Source organism: Choloepus didactylus, chromosome 2, assembly GCF_015220235.1.
Source record: "Choloepus didactylus isolate mChoDid1 chromosome 2, mChoDid1.pri, whole genome shotgun sequence".
NCBI classification, from domain to species: domain Eukaryota; kingdom Metazoa; phylum Chordata; class Mammalia; order Pilosa; family Megalonychidae; genus Choloepus; species Choloepus didactylus.
The window spans coordinates 195,254,135-195,271,336 of record NC_051308.1 but is presented as its reverse complement, the minus strand read 5'-3'; the positions used below and the strand labels follow the sequence as shown (position 1 = coordinate 195,271,336).

Sequence of the window (17,202 nt, the reverse complement as noted above, 5' to 3'; positions counted from 1 at the left end):
GCAGAGAAGGAAAAGGGAGGCCTGGGAAGGCGGCGGTCACCCGCCAAGTGCGAGAAAGACCGAGGGGCTTCCGAATCTTGGGAGGCGTAGGCGGGGGCGGCACGGCGAGCGCGTGGCCCCCGCCGCCCTTAGGCCTCCCTCCTTCTCTCCCTCTCTCCGCGTCCCTCCCGCTCCCGCTCGGCACGGCCGCCGCAGTCCCGGCGCCGTAGCCCGGCGTGGGGTCCAGGGGGCGCTGTGGGCCAGCGGCGGCGGCGGCGCAGGCGGCCGTATCTGCCGCGGCGACGCTGGAGGCTTTGCCGAGGATCCCCGCCTGCAGCGCCTCGGTCGTCCCGTAGCAGCTTCGCGACCCCCCCCCCCCCGCCCGGCTCATCGACGCTCCTTCGGGATCCGCGTGGCTGCTGCGGCCCGGGAGCCCGATGTGGCTCGGCGGGCGCTGGGCCCTAGCAGCAGCAGCAGCCACAGCCCCTTCAGGTGTGGAAGGCTCCGCGGCGGTGCCCAGGGCCGCGCCAGTGCCCTCCGGAGGAGGAGGAGGCTGTTGGCTCAGGGACGACCCTCACAGCCATGCTGAGGCTGCAGCGGTCGCTGCTCGAGGTGAGTGTGGCGCGGCGCGGGCTGGGACTCACGACCTCCCGCCGTCCGCGGGGGCCTTGGCGGCCGCCCTCGCACAAAACGGATGGGGCTTACTGCTGCTGCGGCCGCCTCCCCCACCTCGCGACTCTGGAGACTCAACCCTTCCTTCCCGCGTCCCCCGGGAGGCTGGAGGCGCGTGGGGGGGCGACTAGGCCCCTCGCCGCCGGGAAGCCTTCGCCCTGGCCTCGGTTCCGGCATGACTAGAGTGTGGGGCGGGGGGCTGGCGAGAACGCGGGCACCCTTCCGCGTTGCCCTGGGCGGGGGCCGAGCGCAGCCTCTTATCCCCGGCCCTGCACGTAACATCCTGGAGAGAGGTAGAGGACGCTTGTTTGCAAACAGCCCTTGTTTCCCCGCTCCCTTTACCAAGTCCCGCAGAGTCCAGGGAGGGGGCGATGAGAATTGAGGTGCGGAGAGTGGAGGGCCCTGAGAGTCCTGGTGTTCCTGGAGTGTCATTCCCGGATCTGACTTACTTGATAACAATGTTTTGCGTTTTATTTGAAGTGGAATTTCATCACCTGATGTTTGTTCTCTCTGCCTTCTTAATGTTGCATCTTGTCTCTTGTAAGCATGGTTTGCCTCCGAGAAAGCCTCATCCTTGCTTTACGATGTTAAGTTTCCTAGAGAATAATACTTACAGTTATGAAAAAATATATATATATATATTTACAAAGTGTGTCCTTGCCCTCTCCCAGTTCCTCCACTCTCCCCGGAATAAGGGAGAGGAAATATTTTAATGTTTCAGTCCTCGGTACAAAAGTGTTCCACTAAGTAGATCCAGAGAATGGATGATAGGAGGATTTTTTAAAGTCCTGCTAACCATACATATAGCGGGTACCTGATGGAAAAGGGATATATTATACATTTTAGAAGTGATCTGTTATGGTATTAATGTAAAAAAAAGTTGATAATTACACTTTGATAACATAAATCAGATATTTGGATGTTTGTGGTTACAGGTTATTCTTGTCTTCCCTGTTAGGTGTGTGTAGGATTGTTATGTGTGTTGTAGGATTAATAGGTACTTTTAAAACTTTGATAATAATGAGAAAAATAAATATTGTAGAGAATTCGGTAGGTACAGATAGGTACTGTGTGGGCTCTCACTGAATAATAATGGGGAAATCACTCATAATCCTGCAGTATATTTTGACAGTCATTCAAAGTTTAAAGTGGGCTTTGTACTGACGGTGATTTTTAAATTATGATTTCTGGATATTAGGTTCAAAGTTAGCTTACTGGTTCAGTCATTTGAATAACACCTGAAAATGTTCTATGAAATTACATTGTAACTGTAGTTAAATTCATCAATTTAAACTCAGAATAACATGGGTAACTACCTAAAAGACCTCAGATTTATCTCTGATGCACCAGGGGGGTTGCTTCTGAGGTTTGGGGAGATTTGGGATGGTAAACAGTTTTTGATGACCTATTGTGATAGATACTGCAGCCTTGTATTGTTTTTGTAAGATTCTGTTTAAATATTTCTTTTCTAAAAATTTGACTTGATTAAAAATTTTGATTGATGATCTTAGGTTTTGAAAAATCTAATTCAGTTCTTCTCAGTGTGTCTGAGGACTAACAACATTAGAATCAGCCAAGTGTGCTTATTAAAATATGCAGATTCCTGACCCTTTAATCAGAATTTCTAGAGATGATGGTGGCCCAAGAATCTTCATTTTATCAGGCTTCCTGATTTGTAGTTCTAAGAAAGCTTGAGAATCACTGATATAATAAGTTTAAAGTTAGCTAACCTTGCTCAGCTAAATAGAAGTCTAGCAAAGCTATCAATCTTAAGTGGCAATAGTCATCTCTCTTAGCAACCGATAATGATGTTGTAATGTTAGAAAGGAAAATGATATTTCTTGAGACAGATGATTCAATTAGCAAACGTTTATTAAGCGCCTACTTAGTAGCTGTGTTGTTATAAGAAGACACCTGGCCACTTACCTTGGCACTTAATCTCCCTGAACTTCAATGTTATTGTCTGTAAAATGAGAATAGTTATATTTGCCTTACAAGGCTTTTAGGGTGAATACACCACTGGTGTATCTGGAAAAGTTTTGTAAGCAGTAAAATCTTTTATAAAATTTTGGTTATTAATATCAAGTGCCAGGTGCTATCTTAGGTGTTTTTGGAAACACAAAAATGACCAAGATCTCTGCTAGCAATTAGCTAATTTTGGGAGCAGGGCATGTTTAATTACCTGTTACAAGGCAGGCTCAGACAGGTGTTGTAACTGAGTGGAAGGGAACATGCTAGATCTCTGTTAAAGGTTTCTATCCCTAATCCCTTAAGAACATTAATAATAAACTTTTATATATGGTCTCTCCTTTCTCTTCCAATTCCTGGATCAGTGTTTTGTTCTTTAAGAAGATAATTGTGTATGTTGTCTGGTAAGTGATAGTTTTACATTAACTCCTTTAGAAAGAGGGAATGAGTGGAGAAGATCCTAGTTCTTCCTTTGTTGCTAAGCTACCACTGTTCTTTCCATTCAATAAACTTTTATTTGGCACCTGTTGTGTGTTGGCCACAGACTGCCTGCAAGGCACAAAGCTAATTGCCTGGTTTTTAACCTAAATTCTTAAGTTTCTAAAGGTGTGTGGATGGTATGGTTGTTAACTGCAGGATGTGGTGCAGGATATAGAGTCAGATATGAGCAGGAATCCTTACACCTCCTAGAACAATGTGACATTTAGGTTCTGAGTTTCTTCTAAAGTACAACTGGCGTAATAGTACCCCTCACAGGGAAGAACAGGTACCATGAGATATAAGTAATCAAAAGCAACTAGCTCTGTGTCTGTCACATATAAGGTGCTCATTAAATATTCATTTTCATTCCTCCATTTGGGGAAAACCTAAAACCAGGCATTGGAATTTCTGTGTGACTTCAAACCTGATAGCTTTAATGTTTTAGAGAATGAGATAATTTATGGAAGTCTTTGAAATTTTTGAAAGAAAACAATTTCATCCTAACTTATTGCAAATATTTTCTGTTTTATTTATAGCCAATAAATTAGATATCCCCTATGAATTAGGGTACACTTGTTGCAATTATTCATTTTCAGAGTTTTATGTGGATATTTTATTTTACTTGTGTGAGCCTGATGAATTACATAGAGTAATGTTCTTAGTATATAATAATCATTGAAGGATATATAGTTGCATGTACTGAATAGAAATCATTCATATATTTAGTTTTAAAAAAAACTATTTCTCTTCCTCACCAACACTTGTTGTTGTTGTCTTTTTGATTATAGCCATCCTACTGGGTGTGAAGTGTTAAGGTAAGGCTCTATTTGAGGTTTGTAACTTTTATTTACAGTCATTATGTAAATTGCTCAAGCTTTTACTTGCAGATAAATGGCCAGATTCTTTGATGATAAGGAGTCTTTTTTGGCTTGAGGATAAAAGCTGTGAACTTTGTAGTTTCCTGTTTAGTGAACAGTGAACTCATTGTAATTTGTTAAACACATTGAGTGGTGGTGGGGATGGTGGTGGAGTGGGAACTTAACTCTATAGAAGGTTGACTTCTAAGAATCTTTTTAAATGAAAGGTAATTGTAAACCCTAGGTATAGTTTTCCTTTAATTCTGTTAAAACATTTTTAAAGATTTATAGTTCATTTGCATATTTATTATTACCATTTCTAAGCACTCAGTTCTGGCAGATTTTAAAGACTTCATTACATCTCGATGATCTGTAACTTATATAAATACAAATTAGTCCTTGTTCTTTACTCTTATGTGTAAGATATTCTCTTATCCTTTGCTCTGGGTTTGAGGTACTAAAACTTCTGTGAAGTTTTGTAGAACATAGTTCAAAGTCAGTATTAATGACTTGCTACTATTCTAAAGATTTTGCAAACTGGTTAGAAAATACTGCAGGGAACCACTGTTTGAATAAACTAAGGGCAAATTTGTACCTTCGTTCTACATACAGTGGATCACCCACAGTATTTTCCTACCTGATTAAGATCACTTTTAGAACCGTTAATGCGAACTTTGAAGTGAGCTAAAATGCTTGTACTGGTTAGTTATGCAAGCTTTTGGTTGCTTTGCATGCCTTAATTTCCATATAATGTTACAAAAAATGGCAGCTCTATGTCCTTTTTCTGGTAGAGTTAACGAAAAGGTATGCATTTCTCATTGTAATATGGCTCTTTTCTAACCTCCCATGGTTAAGGTTTGATATTTTGTCTGGCAGCATTCATTTTATTAACATTAAGGAAGAGTAAATAATTTATTATTATGACTTAATAGTACAACAATGGCTAGCTCCAAACTCTCTTTATTAAAACAGTTGAGCAAGAAATATGAAAAAATTTTAAAACATTCTGTCAAGGTTTATGTGAAGTTAGTCTCCATTTTTTCAGTTTCAATTGAGCAAGAGAAACAACTCCTAAAAAGTAAATGAAGTAAAACTCACTTTTTTTGGGAAAAAAATTAAAAAGCCCTTAAAGCTTCAAAATACATCATCTAGGCCTTTTGGTGGTTTTAGTGATGCAATAATTGTTCATAGGTTTTTTTTTTTTTTTTAAATTAGTAGCTGAGGTAAATTATTTTTGAGGTTATTGTGCAGTCACTCTTGGAAGTTTCTATCCAATGTCTAAAACACAAGGTGGAGATTTTTTAACCTGGCACACAACCCTTCATGATTTGGTTCCAATCTGATCTTTCCTCACTCCTGTGAAAGGAAAGGGGGGAGGAAGTAGAATTCTCCATGGAAAGCCTCAATCTGTGAAGCAGATCTGAAAAGACTCAGCCAACCCAACAGGGAGCCCCAGAGCAAAGATTGCCTGTTAGAAGAGTCTTGCATTTGGGGGGAAATGGCCAAGTTCTGGTACACCTATGTTTAGTCCCTGGCTTGGAGTTGCTGAAGAAGAATATGGCCTCAGCTGGAAAGCTGTGATGAATTCTTTTTTTTTTTTAATGCAGTTTTATTGAGATATATTCATATACCAGATAATCATCCAAAGTGTTCAATTAGTGGCTCACAGTATCAGCATATAGTTGTGCATTCATCACCACAATTTTTGAACATTTTCATTACTCCAAAAAATAAATAAATAAAAATTAGAATAAAAATAAAAAAGAACATCCAAAACATCCTATACCCTTTATCCCCACCTATTATTTATTTATATTTTGTCTTTATTTTCTTACTCATCTGTCCATACTCTGGATAAAGGGAGTGTCAGTTGCAAGGTTTTCGCAGTTACACAGTCACACTGTTAAAGTTATATAGTTATAGTCATCTTCAAGAATCAAGGCTACTGGCTTACAGTTTGACAATTTCAGATATTTCCTTCTAGCTATTCTAGTACACTAAAAACTAAAAAGGGATATCTATATAATGCATAAGAATAACCTCTAGAATGACCTCTTGACTCTTTGAAGTCTCTCAGCCACTGAAACTTAATTTTGTTTCATTTCTCTTCCCCTCTTTGGTCAAGAAGATTTTCTCAGTCCCACAATGCCGGGGTTAGGCTCGTGTCTGGGAGTCATGTCCCATGTTGTGGGGGAGATTTACACCCCTGGGAGTCATGTTCCACGTGTGTGTGCGTGTGTGTGTGTGGGGTGTGGTGGTGGCGGTGAGTTTACCTGCAGAGTTGGTTTATAGAGGCCACATCTAAGCAACAAAAGAGGTTCTCTGGGGGTGACTCTTAGGCATAATTATAACTAGGTTTAGCTTCTCCTTTGCGGGAATAAGTTTCGTAAGGGCAAGCTCCAAGATCAAGGGCTTGGCCTACTAAATTGGTAGTTCCCAATGCTTGTAAGAATATCAGGAATTCCCCAGGTGGGGAAGTTTAATATTTGCATATCCCCCCCCACCCCAGTCCCTCAAGGGGGCTTTGCAAATACTTTTTTATTCTCTGCCCAAATTACTCTGGGATGTATCAGGTATATGATGAATTTGTAACATGTTGTAGCTGGAGACTGTTAGCTTGCAATTGAATGGGAAGTTCTTTTTTGAAGGGAGATCAAAGTGATTGCCACAGTCTACTTCTTGTGCTGCACAGATCCATGTCTCTAAACACTTTTTGGGTGGAGCTCCTCCAGGGTTCTACGGACCTTTCTTCCTTATGAGAAACTTAGAAGAAGGAGGTTAGTGAGACAGGCTTCAGCTCTCATTGCTTAGTTGGTCTTGGGGCTACAGTTGTTCTCATTGTCTGCCTCTTCCACTATCCACTCTAAATTTCTTTTGCTCTCAGCTGTCATTTCTGTTGGTCTTCGTTACCAAATACTCATTTCTGAGGGATCTGAGAACCATTCCCTTCTCAGACTGGAGTGGTTACATTTGTCCATTTGCAGTTACAATTGGGTAAGAGAGTAGAAAGAGGTACACAAGTGGATCATCTGAGTTCCACACACTTTTTTTCTTGCCCCCATTGTGTAACAGCAGCCCTATTTCCTTCTACTGATCAGGGTTATTTAACCCTGCCGAGTTGATGATTTATCTTCTTGCTTGCTGGCTTTTGGATATAAAGGGTCCCAAATTCCCAGGCTGTAACCATAGCTTGTATTTCAGTAGGATCCTTGATGTGACTCCTGGCAAGAATGGTACTGTTTGGGTACCAGGATCTCTAACTGTAGAGCCCAGTGTTGCAGGGATGGGAAACACAAAAGTCCTGTGGATCCTTAGGAATGCTGGTTAGTGGGGACCATTTCTGCTTCCACCTCTTGGTTTCTTGACTCATGTATTCTTCCTACTGGGGACCTAGTCTCTGAATCACTGCATTTACTGATTCTAGGATGTAGTGTCCCATTTTTGCCTTTGAGCTGGTAAATCACCTTTGCCTTCAGCAGGCTATTATGGTGCTTGCTCTATAAGGCTGGCTGCTTTTGTATGCTGCCTTTATGTGATAGGACCAGTAGATATGACTCATGGTCAGGGGCCCACTGCTGTAACTCCTTCATTGTGAGGTGGTTCCTTTATGGGATTCCATGTCTGGATCAGGTACTCCATAAGCCTTTCTTTAGGGATGCTGGCTGGGACTATATGGTATGGAAAGACAAATAAATAATTGGAATAAGTATCTGTTCCTGTGAGAATCATTTGCTGGACCTTTTGAGATGGAAGTATAGTGAACTTACACCCTAGAGCCTGGTTGGACTGCTTGAGTCATAGTGCCATATTGGGGGCTCAGTGTTGGTCTCTGTTGCTGATGGATTGGGCATTGAGAGGTGGCAGTAGCTTGATTAGGCCTTGGTAAGTGGAGGCTAGGCTTTCAGGATAATGTATAGACTACATTTTTGTCCTCTTCATGCCAGTTTTGTGGTGGCTAATGTCAGCTGGCTGAGTCATTTTGTCTCCTTGGCTGTTCAGTGTTTCTTCTGTGTTGGATACTTTCTGGTGGAAAAACAAAGATTTTCATGCTTCACAACCACTCCAGTAGGTTTGTTCATTTGCCTCCATACCTTCTTGCCTCTGTCTTGCTGTCTTTTTCTTCTGCTAATTAGTTGGCCAGTCCATTTGCAGTAGCCCATAAGTCTATATATGTTCTCACCTTAGGCCACTTTTATTTCCACACAAAGTGCATCATGAGGTACACCATTTGAAGCCCCATCCATTAGAAGATTTTCCCTTTCCACTGTCAAGGTCACCCCTAAGTATGACTAAAATGATGCTGTTGTCTATTTTTGACTTGCATCCACATACCGAGCAGAACTATTTCTAAGTTAGGCTTTGGCTTTTCTTCCTAAAGTTGGCCATATAGGATTTTCCCAAACAGCTGTAGACGTGGGCTGAAGAAAGAGTGCTAGTACAGCTGTGATGGGTATCAGAGCAGTTTTGACTGCCTGCTTATGCAACTTATTTGTGCCCTTTGATTCTGCTTGGGCTTGATCCCTGATGTATAATTTCCATCTTACAGTGAATTGTTCTTGAGTCCACCTGACTTTATGACTTGGAGAATCCTATCTACCCCAGCTCAGTATGGACAGTTTTGGACCCATGGTCCCCTATGGTCAAGGGTTCTATCTCTTACCAGGACCCTGTAGCACACCTGGAGCTGTTTTTCTAACAACATGGCTTTCCTCCAGAACTCGAGGGCCTTTCATTGTGATTCTTCCACTGGGGCTTGCCATAAACTTCACACTGCATCTTTCCAACCATTTATGGAGACTGCTTGTTCTCAGCCTGGGCCTGCTGCAGAGTTGCCTTTCCCACGCAAAGCTGGCAGTCTTTCAGTATATGGGCTGCAGCAGTATTCCTGTGTACAAAATGTGTTGCCTTGAATCTGAAGAAGCCTACCAGACATTGTGCTTCATTTATTGTTGTGGGGGATGCAGCAGTTTGTCTTTGGTTTGGAGGGGATATGTTAGCATGACCCAGACCACTGCTAGGAACTTTACTGCAGCGGCAGGTCTCTGAATATTTGTAGGGTTTTTCTGCCACCCTTTGGAGCATGTGTATCTTACCAAGGCCTTCAGCATACTAGTCATCTCTTGTTCATCTTGCATGGTCAACATGATGTCTTTGATGAAATGGAGCAGTATGCTGTTCTGAGTCCAGATCTTTTCAGACTATCTTATGACAGAGATGGAAAGTTAACATAGCCAAAACTGTGATGTATATTATTGTTTATTCCTTGTGAAAGTGAATTGTTTCTGATCCTCTTCTCTGATTGAGATAGAAACCTCATTTGCCAAATCACTGACTGCATGCCATACATTTGAGGCAATATTTATCTGTTCTAGCTAACAGCTGTGGTTGTGGCTACTACTTGGTTGAGCTTATGGTAGTCTCTAATCATTCTCCAGTATCCAACTGGTTTCCACAGGGGGCATATTGGTGAATTAAAGAGACATATGAAAGGTGACACTACCCCTGCATCTTTTATCCTTATGGATGGCATTAATCTCTGCCATTCCCTTCATTCCTGCTTCTTATGCAATGTTGCTTTTTTTTTTTTTTTTTGAGAAAAGAAATGAAACTGACTTTATTAACAAATAATACAAATATAATTAAAAATTTGCAAAAGGTCTACAAACAAATGAACTTAGCAAGGTTGCTGCATACGAAGTCAATATATAAAAATCAATTATATTTCTATATACTATCAACAAACAATTGGAAAACAAAATGTATAAAAGCATACCATTTACAATAGTACCCCAAAATATCAAATACCTAGGAATAAGATGTAAAATGAATCACTTCTACCTTGAACATTAAAAATATTGCCAAGAAAAATGAAAGAAGACCTAACTGGGGAGATATTCCAGGTACATGAATTGGAAGTCAAGATATTATGATGTCAGTTCTCCCCAAATTGATCTGTAGAATCAATGCTATCCCAATTAAAATCCCTGCAGGCATTTTGTATGTGGAAATTGACAAACTGATTGCGAGAAATCTATTTGGATGCAAAGAACCTCAAATAGACTTGAAGAAAATGAGCCGGTTTCAAGACCTACACCATCATATTCCAATTTATTATAAAACAAAGTAATCAAAACAGTGCAGTGTTAGCACAGGGATAGATAAATAGATCAATGGAATAGATAGCACATCTAAAAATAGATCCATACATCATTTAAATTTGAATTTGAATTTAAATTTGAATTGTAGCAAAAGCCTCAGTGGTAAAACAATGCTCCTTTTGATTAATGATGTTGGGCCAATTGGATATACTTATTTTTTTAAATTCAATTTTATTGAGATAAATTCGCATACCATACAATCATCCAAAGGTACAATCAGTTGTTCACAGTACTATCAAATAGTTGTACATTCATCACTCCAATCTATTTTTTGAACATTTTCCTTGTACCAGAAAAAGTAAAAATAAAAAAGAAAAGTAAAAGAGAACACCCAAATCATCCCCCCTCTCCCACCCCATTCTTCATTTAGTTTTTTTTTTTTTTTTTTTTTTTTTTTGAGAGAACTTACAGATACTTTATTGCTCACCTTTCACACAAAGCATACCTCCAGCCATTTTCTTTCACAGCTTGACAATGTTTATGTGTACAAAAACCCAGCAAGAAGCGTCATGGAGATTTTAGTAAAGGAGAATGTAAAACATCAACTCAGCTAGGCTTTTGTTTTCTGCAGCAATCATAAAGGGCCTCCTGCACTAAGCAAATATCTGTCTTCTTACTTGGTAGTGCATTTCTTCCATTACCAAAAAAGCCTCCTGCCCAAAGCAAACTAACTTGTATTTGCTGAGCCAGCAGTATTAACTCATGCATAAAACAAATTTCAGTTTGCTGTTTCTTCTAGCAATTTCAAGTAAAAATAAGGTCAAAGGAGGAACCTGTTTTGGATGGATGCAGGTCAGTTTGAATTGTATACTTAACTAGATGCCTACATGACCTAAATAGGTTTACAACTCGGTTTGCTTTTATAATCTTTATAGGTTTTGGCTGTGTTCAAGGTTTTCAGAGTTGAGTGTATGGTACAGTATTCCATCAAAAAGATAAGGCTACTGAATGTGCTATCTGCAGAAGAGCTCATTTAATAGGAACTGACCTACAAGGTGTATAATGAAGCAAATGTGGCATAACCACTCTGAATAAAAAAGCCAACCAGGGGCAGAACTGTGCTTGGAAAAAAGGCATTAGAATATTTTAAGCAAAACACATATAAATGGGTTGTTACTAAGAGGAAGACTTCCTAGTTGTATATCTAAAAAAATCTAGGAGAATCCTCATTTTCAAAACTGCATATTGAAAAGATGAAAACTACTTATTTCAGTAGCTTCTTCAAAAAAGTATGCATGTCTGGCCGTGGAATTAGTCGACTGGTCAAAGATTAAAGGCAATTTTATTACCTTTTTAAAAACTTCTTCATACAAAGGAGAGATGTTGTATGTATTTCTCAAATAAACAGCATTATGTAAATCCATTAAAAAAAAAGAAATAAAACAGAATTGAATGATGACCTACAAATGCTTGTACCAAGCAGGAATCTGCCTGCCACCTGTGGTCTCACATGAATTCAAAATCGATTCTGGATTCCGGATTCTGAAACTAAGTTTCTATTACTTGAGCTCTAGCAACATGTAAGGTTCTGTAGCCTCAACTAGTATAATGTCTTCCCTGTCCAAATCCAGAATGATTATACTGATAACCTCCATGCTGGAAGTGCTGTTCAAATTGACCCCCTTGGTGATAATTCTGGCTCCCTCTCCCTCCCCAACCTCCTCCCTGGCCTCCGCGACCACCTCGGCCTCCACGACCACCTCTCCCTCCACGACCACTGCCTCGTTCACCGTGGTGCCCACCATCTTGGTATCTATTGTCCTGTTGGTATCCACCACCCTGGTATCCGCTTCCTGTATATGTAGATGTTTGGAAGCCACCATAACCACTGCCTTGATAGCCACCACTGTGACCACCATGATAGCTGCCTGGCTGGAAACCCGAATCTCGGTAACCACCATCTTGGTAGCCCCCTCCTCCTCCACTCCCTCCATCTGTCCAGCCTCCTTGATGCTTATTTCCTCTTCCTCCCCCTCGACCACCTTGGTCATAGCCACCACGACCACCCTGGTCATAGCCACCACGACCACCCTGGTCGTAGCCACCACGTCCACCCTGGTCGTAGCCACCACGTCCACCCTGGTCGTAGCCACCACGTCCACCTTGGTCGTAGCCACCACGTCCACCTCGCCCTCCTCCTCCTTGGTCGTGACCTCCTCGTCCTCCATATGAGGAATGTTCATAACCGCCTCTCCCTCCTCCTCGGCCTCCTGCTTGCTGCTGGGGGCCATCTTGCCTTTTCTGCCAAGGCGGCATCTCTGGGGGCGGAGGTTCAATTTCGTTGGGTCTACCACCTCTGTCAGGCACCCTGCCCATCAACACCTTATTGATGGCACAGGCAGTCTTTTCTCTTATAGAGCCACTGCTTGTCCTTAAAATCTTTGACAAATCTTGTCTTGCAGCCAAAAGATGGGCAACAGAAATAACACTTTTAGGAGATAAGACTGAGCGTTTTGGCTGGTAAACCTTTGCTAGTTTTTCTGTCTGACTCTTAGCTCTGTCAGACCAGCCAAAGGACTGTACAGTGACATCCAGGCGTTTTATTAGCAGCTTTCTCCGAACTTCATATTCATTGGCTATGGCTTGGTTAATCGCTTCTATCTTTTCCCAGTGGGCTGGTCCCATTGGTTTCTTCAATAAAGGCTTTCCCACATGATTAGGTGGAACTTTTGCTAATGTTTCCTTTAATTTTTTTTCAATCCCGCTGAAGAATTGGAACATAGTTATATTGGCTGGAGGTTTGGACATTCCTAGAGCAATACATATGCCTTTCAACTCTTGAAAGACCTCACTACCGCCTCCTTCTTGAGCTTTTTTTGGAGGAGCATTCACACAGAGCATTCTGGCAGCTTCTAGTTCTGAGATGAGGTATGTGAGCAAAAGGAGGCAGTTCTTCTGAACGAGAAGGCGCTTGGTCACATCCCCTGATGTCAGTGAAAGATACGGACAGTTCATTTCCCCTAGTAGCCCACTCACCTCAAGCTGGAATTCTTCAGCTTCACTCGGACTGTTAGTTGCTTGCACATTTTCCTCTAGTTTACAGAGCACTCTTAATTCAGACACCAGCCAAGCACAGAGTTTGGTAAACTCGGGGGAACTGGCTCCACTAGAGACTGCCTGAGACAGAGCGCCATCTTCTAACAATGGACCCTTGTAACCTAGATCTTCCAACGACTCCAAGATGTCAGTCTCCATGAGGTCACACTCCATGCTACTGTGGTATTCCTCATTTAGTTTTTTGTACCCATTTTTCTACTCATCCATCCATACACTGGATAAAGGGAGTGTGATCCACAAGGCCCTCACAATCACACCATCACTCCTTATAAGCTACATGCAATGTTGATTTTAAAATTTGTTTTTAAAATTTAAAATTTTTTGTTTTTTTAAATGCAATTTTATTGAGACATGTTTTGTTGAATATATTTTATTGAGACATATTCACATACCATAGCAATATTGATTTTGATTTAATATCTTGGCCAGGAGATGGGACAGTTTCAGAAGCTTTCATTTGACCTTTTCCCCTACGATTGCTCTTGCTCCATGGCCAAAGACAAGTACTCCAACTGAGTAAACTAATCTCATTTATCCTTCAGGGGCTGGGGAAATGACTGCTGGGTGGATCCATGGATCAGTGGACACACTGTAAGCTGGATTTTGGCCAGGACTCTATTTTACTGCTTGCTTCCTGTATTTTTTCCTCTGTAATAGGATCATGATGATGCTCTGAGTCTCCGGATATCAGTGTCAACTCAGACCCTGGGACCAATAGTCCTTAAAATATCAGTAAATTTTCTCTTTTGCCATTGTACAGTCGCCTGATTAAATGGCCATAGGTCTCTTTGGGAGAGGACTGTAAGAATCATTACATATATACTTGCTGTTATATTGAAGGGTTCTTCCTCCTGGGGACCAAGTGGCCTCTTTAAGTCAGTGGGCCTGAGTCTGAAAACTGGCTTAGTTTCAGGAATTGAACAAGAAATAGTGACTTTTTATTGGGCAACCACTCTCAGCCTTCTGCTTATTCACTCTTGCCTTGTTGTTGTCGTAAATATTAAGCAGCACTGTTGTTACTGCCTATTTTGCCCCTAATAATAACATGTTCTATTAACTATCTTCACAGTTCTCTGTAGGTTAAGCCTTAATGGCTGTTTCCCATCTTGCTAATCATAATGATAACTGTGGTCCACTAGCTTGGGGTGTTTAAGCACCACCATCTGCTTCAGGGCTCTATCATCATCCCTGTTGCTATCACTGAACCAAAATCTGTGACATTTTCTCCTTTAGAGGAGAGCCACCACTGAATTTCTTTGTGCTGCTAGAGATCCGTCACCGGTGAGTTCCATATGGCCTTAGTGAATGGTGTGTCCTAGAGGCCCACAAATGGAACATAAACCTCTCATGGTTGTTCTGAACTCACATAATAGATTTACCCTACCAAACACACTTTCTTAGCCTTTTAATTCCATTCTCCACTCTCTGCTATGTCAGTTCAGGCACTGTGTGGGCCATCATTTTTTCCAGGCTTCTAGGAGCCATCCTAGCAGTGAGTTTGCTGTACCCCAGATCATTGCCAAGGTGTTGATTCTAATATCTTGAGAAAGTGCCCACAAGTCAAACTTTACCTTACCCATTCTAATGTTCTGGCTTCTTTAATTAAGGACCCTCAAAATCCAGTACTTTGGATATTCCCCCTGCTTCTGTTGGTATACATATGAGCTCTTTTGGGGTATTGTTTCTTTTCTTCCTTTTCAGGCCTGTGATGTCCTTGGTAGGATTTTGCTGTGACTTAACTTTAGATACTGTCATGACAGCTAGGAGTAGAAATGGGGACAGATCCTGAGAGGTACTCTTGTTGTCTTGCAGGGGAGAGGCCTCTGAAGTGTGTCCTGCACTGTGGGGAGTACTAATGTCATCCCTGCAGACTCTGAGGGTTCAGAAATGACTAGAGAATAAAAGTTGGGAGGAGGGTAACCACCTTAGACATCTCTATCCCATCTATTAGGCTTCCAGGTTTTCCATTTAGAACAAACCTGCCTTGTCTGAGCATTCAATCATTTTTGAAACGTTTCATCTCTATGTTGAGTTTGGTCTTTCATCTTTTTGTGCTCTCCCATAGTAGGTCACAGGGACCTCTTTGTGAGAGCCCTCTGGCCTTCACACTTAAAGTTTTCAGTTGTTTGTTAGTTGCCCTCTCTAGGGAGTGAATTCAGTGTAGCAGCCAGCCACTTCCATTGTTCTTGGATGCATTGTTCCCTTCATTCTTTTCAAACTTCCGAATCATTATACCTGTCAGAGTGTTCCTCTCCAAGAACATTCTCTCAAGTCACAATTTGTGAAAGTTTTAGCACTCAGGCCGTTAGTTTTGCCAGAGACTGTCCATGCCTCACATATTGCCTGGGATGAGATCCTCATTGCCAGTTAAACTGGAAGTGATCCAGTCTACAATTCCTCTCTTACACATCCCCTCCAACCCCCACCTTCACTTTCTCAGCCCATTTCTGGTACCAAATGTGTAAATTTGAGTCCTTTAGGAAGCAGATGGTAGGATAGAGTTAGGAGTGGAAGAAATTTAGGCAGGGAATGTGAGGGAGTTCCTGGGAGAGGAAAGTTGGGAGGTGGGGTGCACAGTTGGCAGGGTGAGCCTCAGTGTGATGCAGATCTGATAGTCTCAGCCAACCCAGTGCAGACTCTGAAGCAAAAATTGTCCATTACAAGAGTCCTGCATTGGGCAGAAATGTGCATGCTTTAGTGCCTGTAGTATGCTCAGTCTTTGGCTGGGGCTGCCCAGGAAGAGCTTGAAAGCTGGGGATCCTGAAGGGGCTGCAGCCTGCGACTGTCAGCTAATTGCACACCTAGCAGCTGAATGGCAAATTCTTTCTTGAAAGGCAACATACCTCTATGGCTGCCACACATAATAAGTGCTAAGTAAATTTGGTGTTATTGTTATTGTTATAATCGTTTTCTGATTAAATTTCCCTAAGTTGTATTTGTCCTTTATAAGTAAAAACTTTTCTAGACATCTTACTTTCCTACTTATTTCCTCTTGCAAATGTTTTGTTTGTCAATTTGTGACTCAAGTCTTGTGCTTAGAATTGAAAACAGTATTTCAAGTGTGGTCTGAGTAGGTGTTCAGTGATTGTTGATCAAGTTGAGTTATGTAGTTTATCAGTATAGCATGGGATGTGATAATTCCTGCCCTTATTTTGGACATTTCTGATAGTGTAGCCCAAAATTGCATTGGGCTTGTTTCCTGATAACTTTTTCCTATAAAAGATAATTCAATAGTTTGGGTCTTTTTTAACATGAATGCAGTAACAGCTCTATAAAACAACATGTTCTTTGATCCAGTGTATGCAGTTATCACAGTTGTTCTTCATATCATATCACTGATTTCATCATTGTACCATACACAGCCACATCCAAATGATTAATAAAATTGTTGAATCAAGGAGGAAGAATCAAGCTCTAGGCCATGTCATTAGAGATGTTCCTTCACATTGATAGATATCTATTACCAACAATATTCAGCGTGTTAGGAATTCATTAACCATGTTGATATGTGTTTTGGTTTGGTAAAGCTGACAAAATGCAATATACCAGAAATGGACTGGCTTTTAACAATGGGAATTTATTAGCTTACAAGTTACAATTCTAAAGCCATGAAAATGTCCAATTCATACCTTCTCGGAAGGCTGCTGGCATGTGGAACACCTCTGTCACCTGGGAAGGCACATGGTCGGTGTCTGCTGGTCCTCCTCTCACAGGTTTTGTTGCTTTCAGCTTCTGGCTTCCGTGGCTCTCTCAGCTTCTCTGGGGCTTCTCTCTCAACTGTTTCTGGGCTTTTTCTGTCTTTTATCCTTTTGTAAAGGACTCCAATAAAAGGATTACAACCCGTCTTGAATGGGGTGGGTCACATCTGCCTTGACATAACCTAACCAAAAGGTCCCATCCATGATAGGTCTGCACCACAGGAATGGATTAAAAGAACATGGCCAGAGACCTAAGATGGCGGCTAGGTGAGACAGAGCAAAAATCACCTCCGTGAAAAACACTAGATAAAAAACCAGAAAGCGACCCAGAAC

The 17,202-nt window shown here is 41.6% G+C and overlaps 2 protein-coding genes across 4 annotated transcripts in view; one reads left to right on the top strand and one right to left on the bottom strand.

The window, feature by feature from the left end:
• Nucleotides 1-280: 280 nt before the first annotated feature.
• ZFYVE9 (zinc finger FYVE-type containing 9) overlaps nt 281-17,202 on the top strand; it is a 205,389-nt gene continuing 188,467 nt past the window's right edge. For 2 of the 3 annotated variants that reach the window (XM_037827231.1, XM_037827230.1), the window contains exon 1: nt 281-591. The gene's annotated coding sequence lies outside the window, so the exon portion shown is untranslated. The remainder of the gene's footprint in view (nt 592-17,202) is intronic. The other variant, XM_037827232.1, reaches the window with a different exon arrangement.
• On the bottom strand, nt 10,542-13,330 carry LOC119527329 (protein FAM98A-like). Its single transcript, XM_037827235.1, has one exon. The coding sequence runs from the start codon at nt 13,322-13,324 to the stop codon at nt 11,651-11,653; it is 1,674 nt and encodes a 557-aa protein (XP_037683163.1). The 5' UTR covers nt 13,325-13,330; the 3' UTR covers nt 10,542-11,650.

Bases quoted from the DNA above. Each gene is read 5' to 3' on its own strand.
- LOC119527329 (XM_037827235.1), bottom strand. From the start codon at position 13,324: ATGGAGTGTGACCTCATGGAGACTGACATCTTGGAGTCGTTGGAAGAT.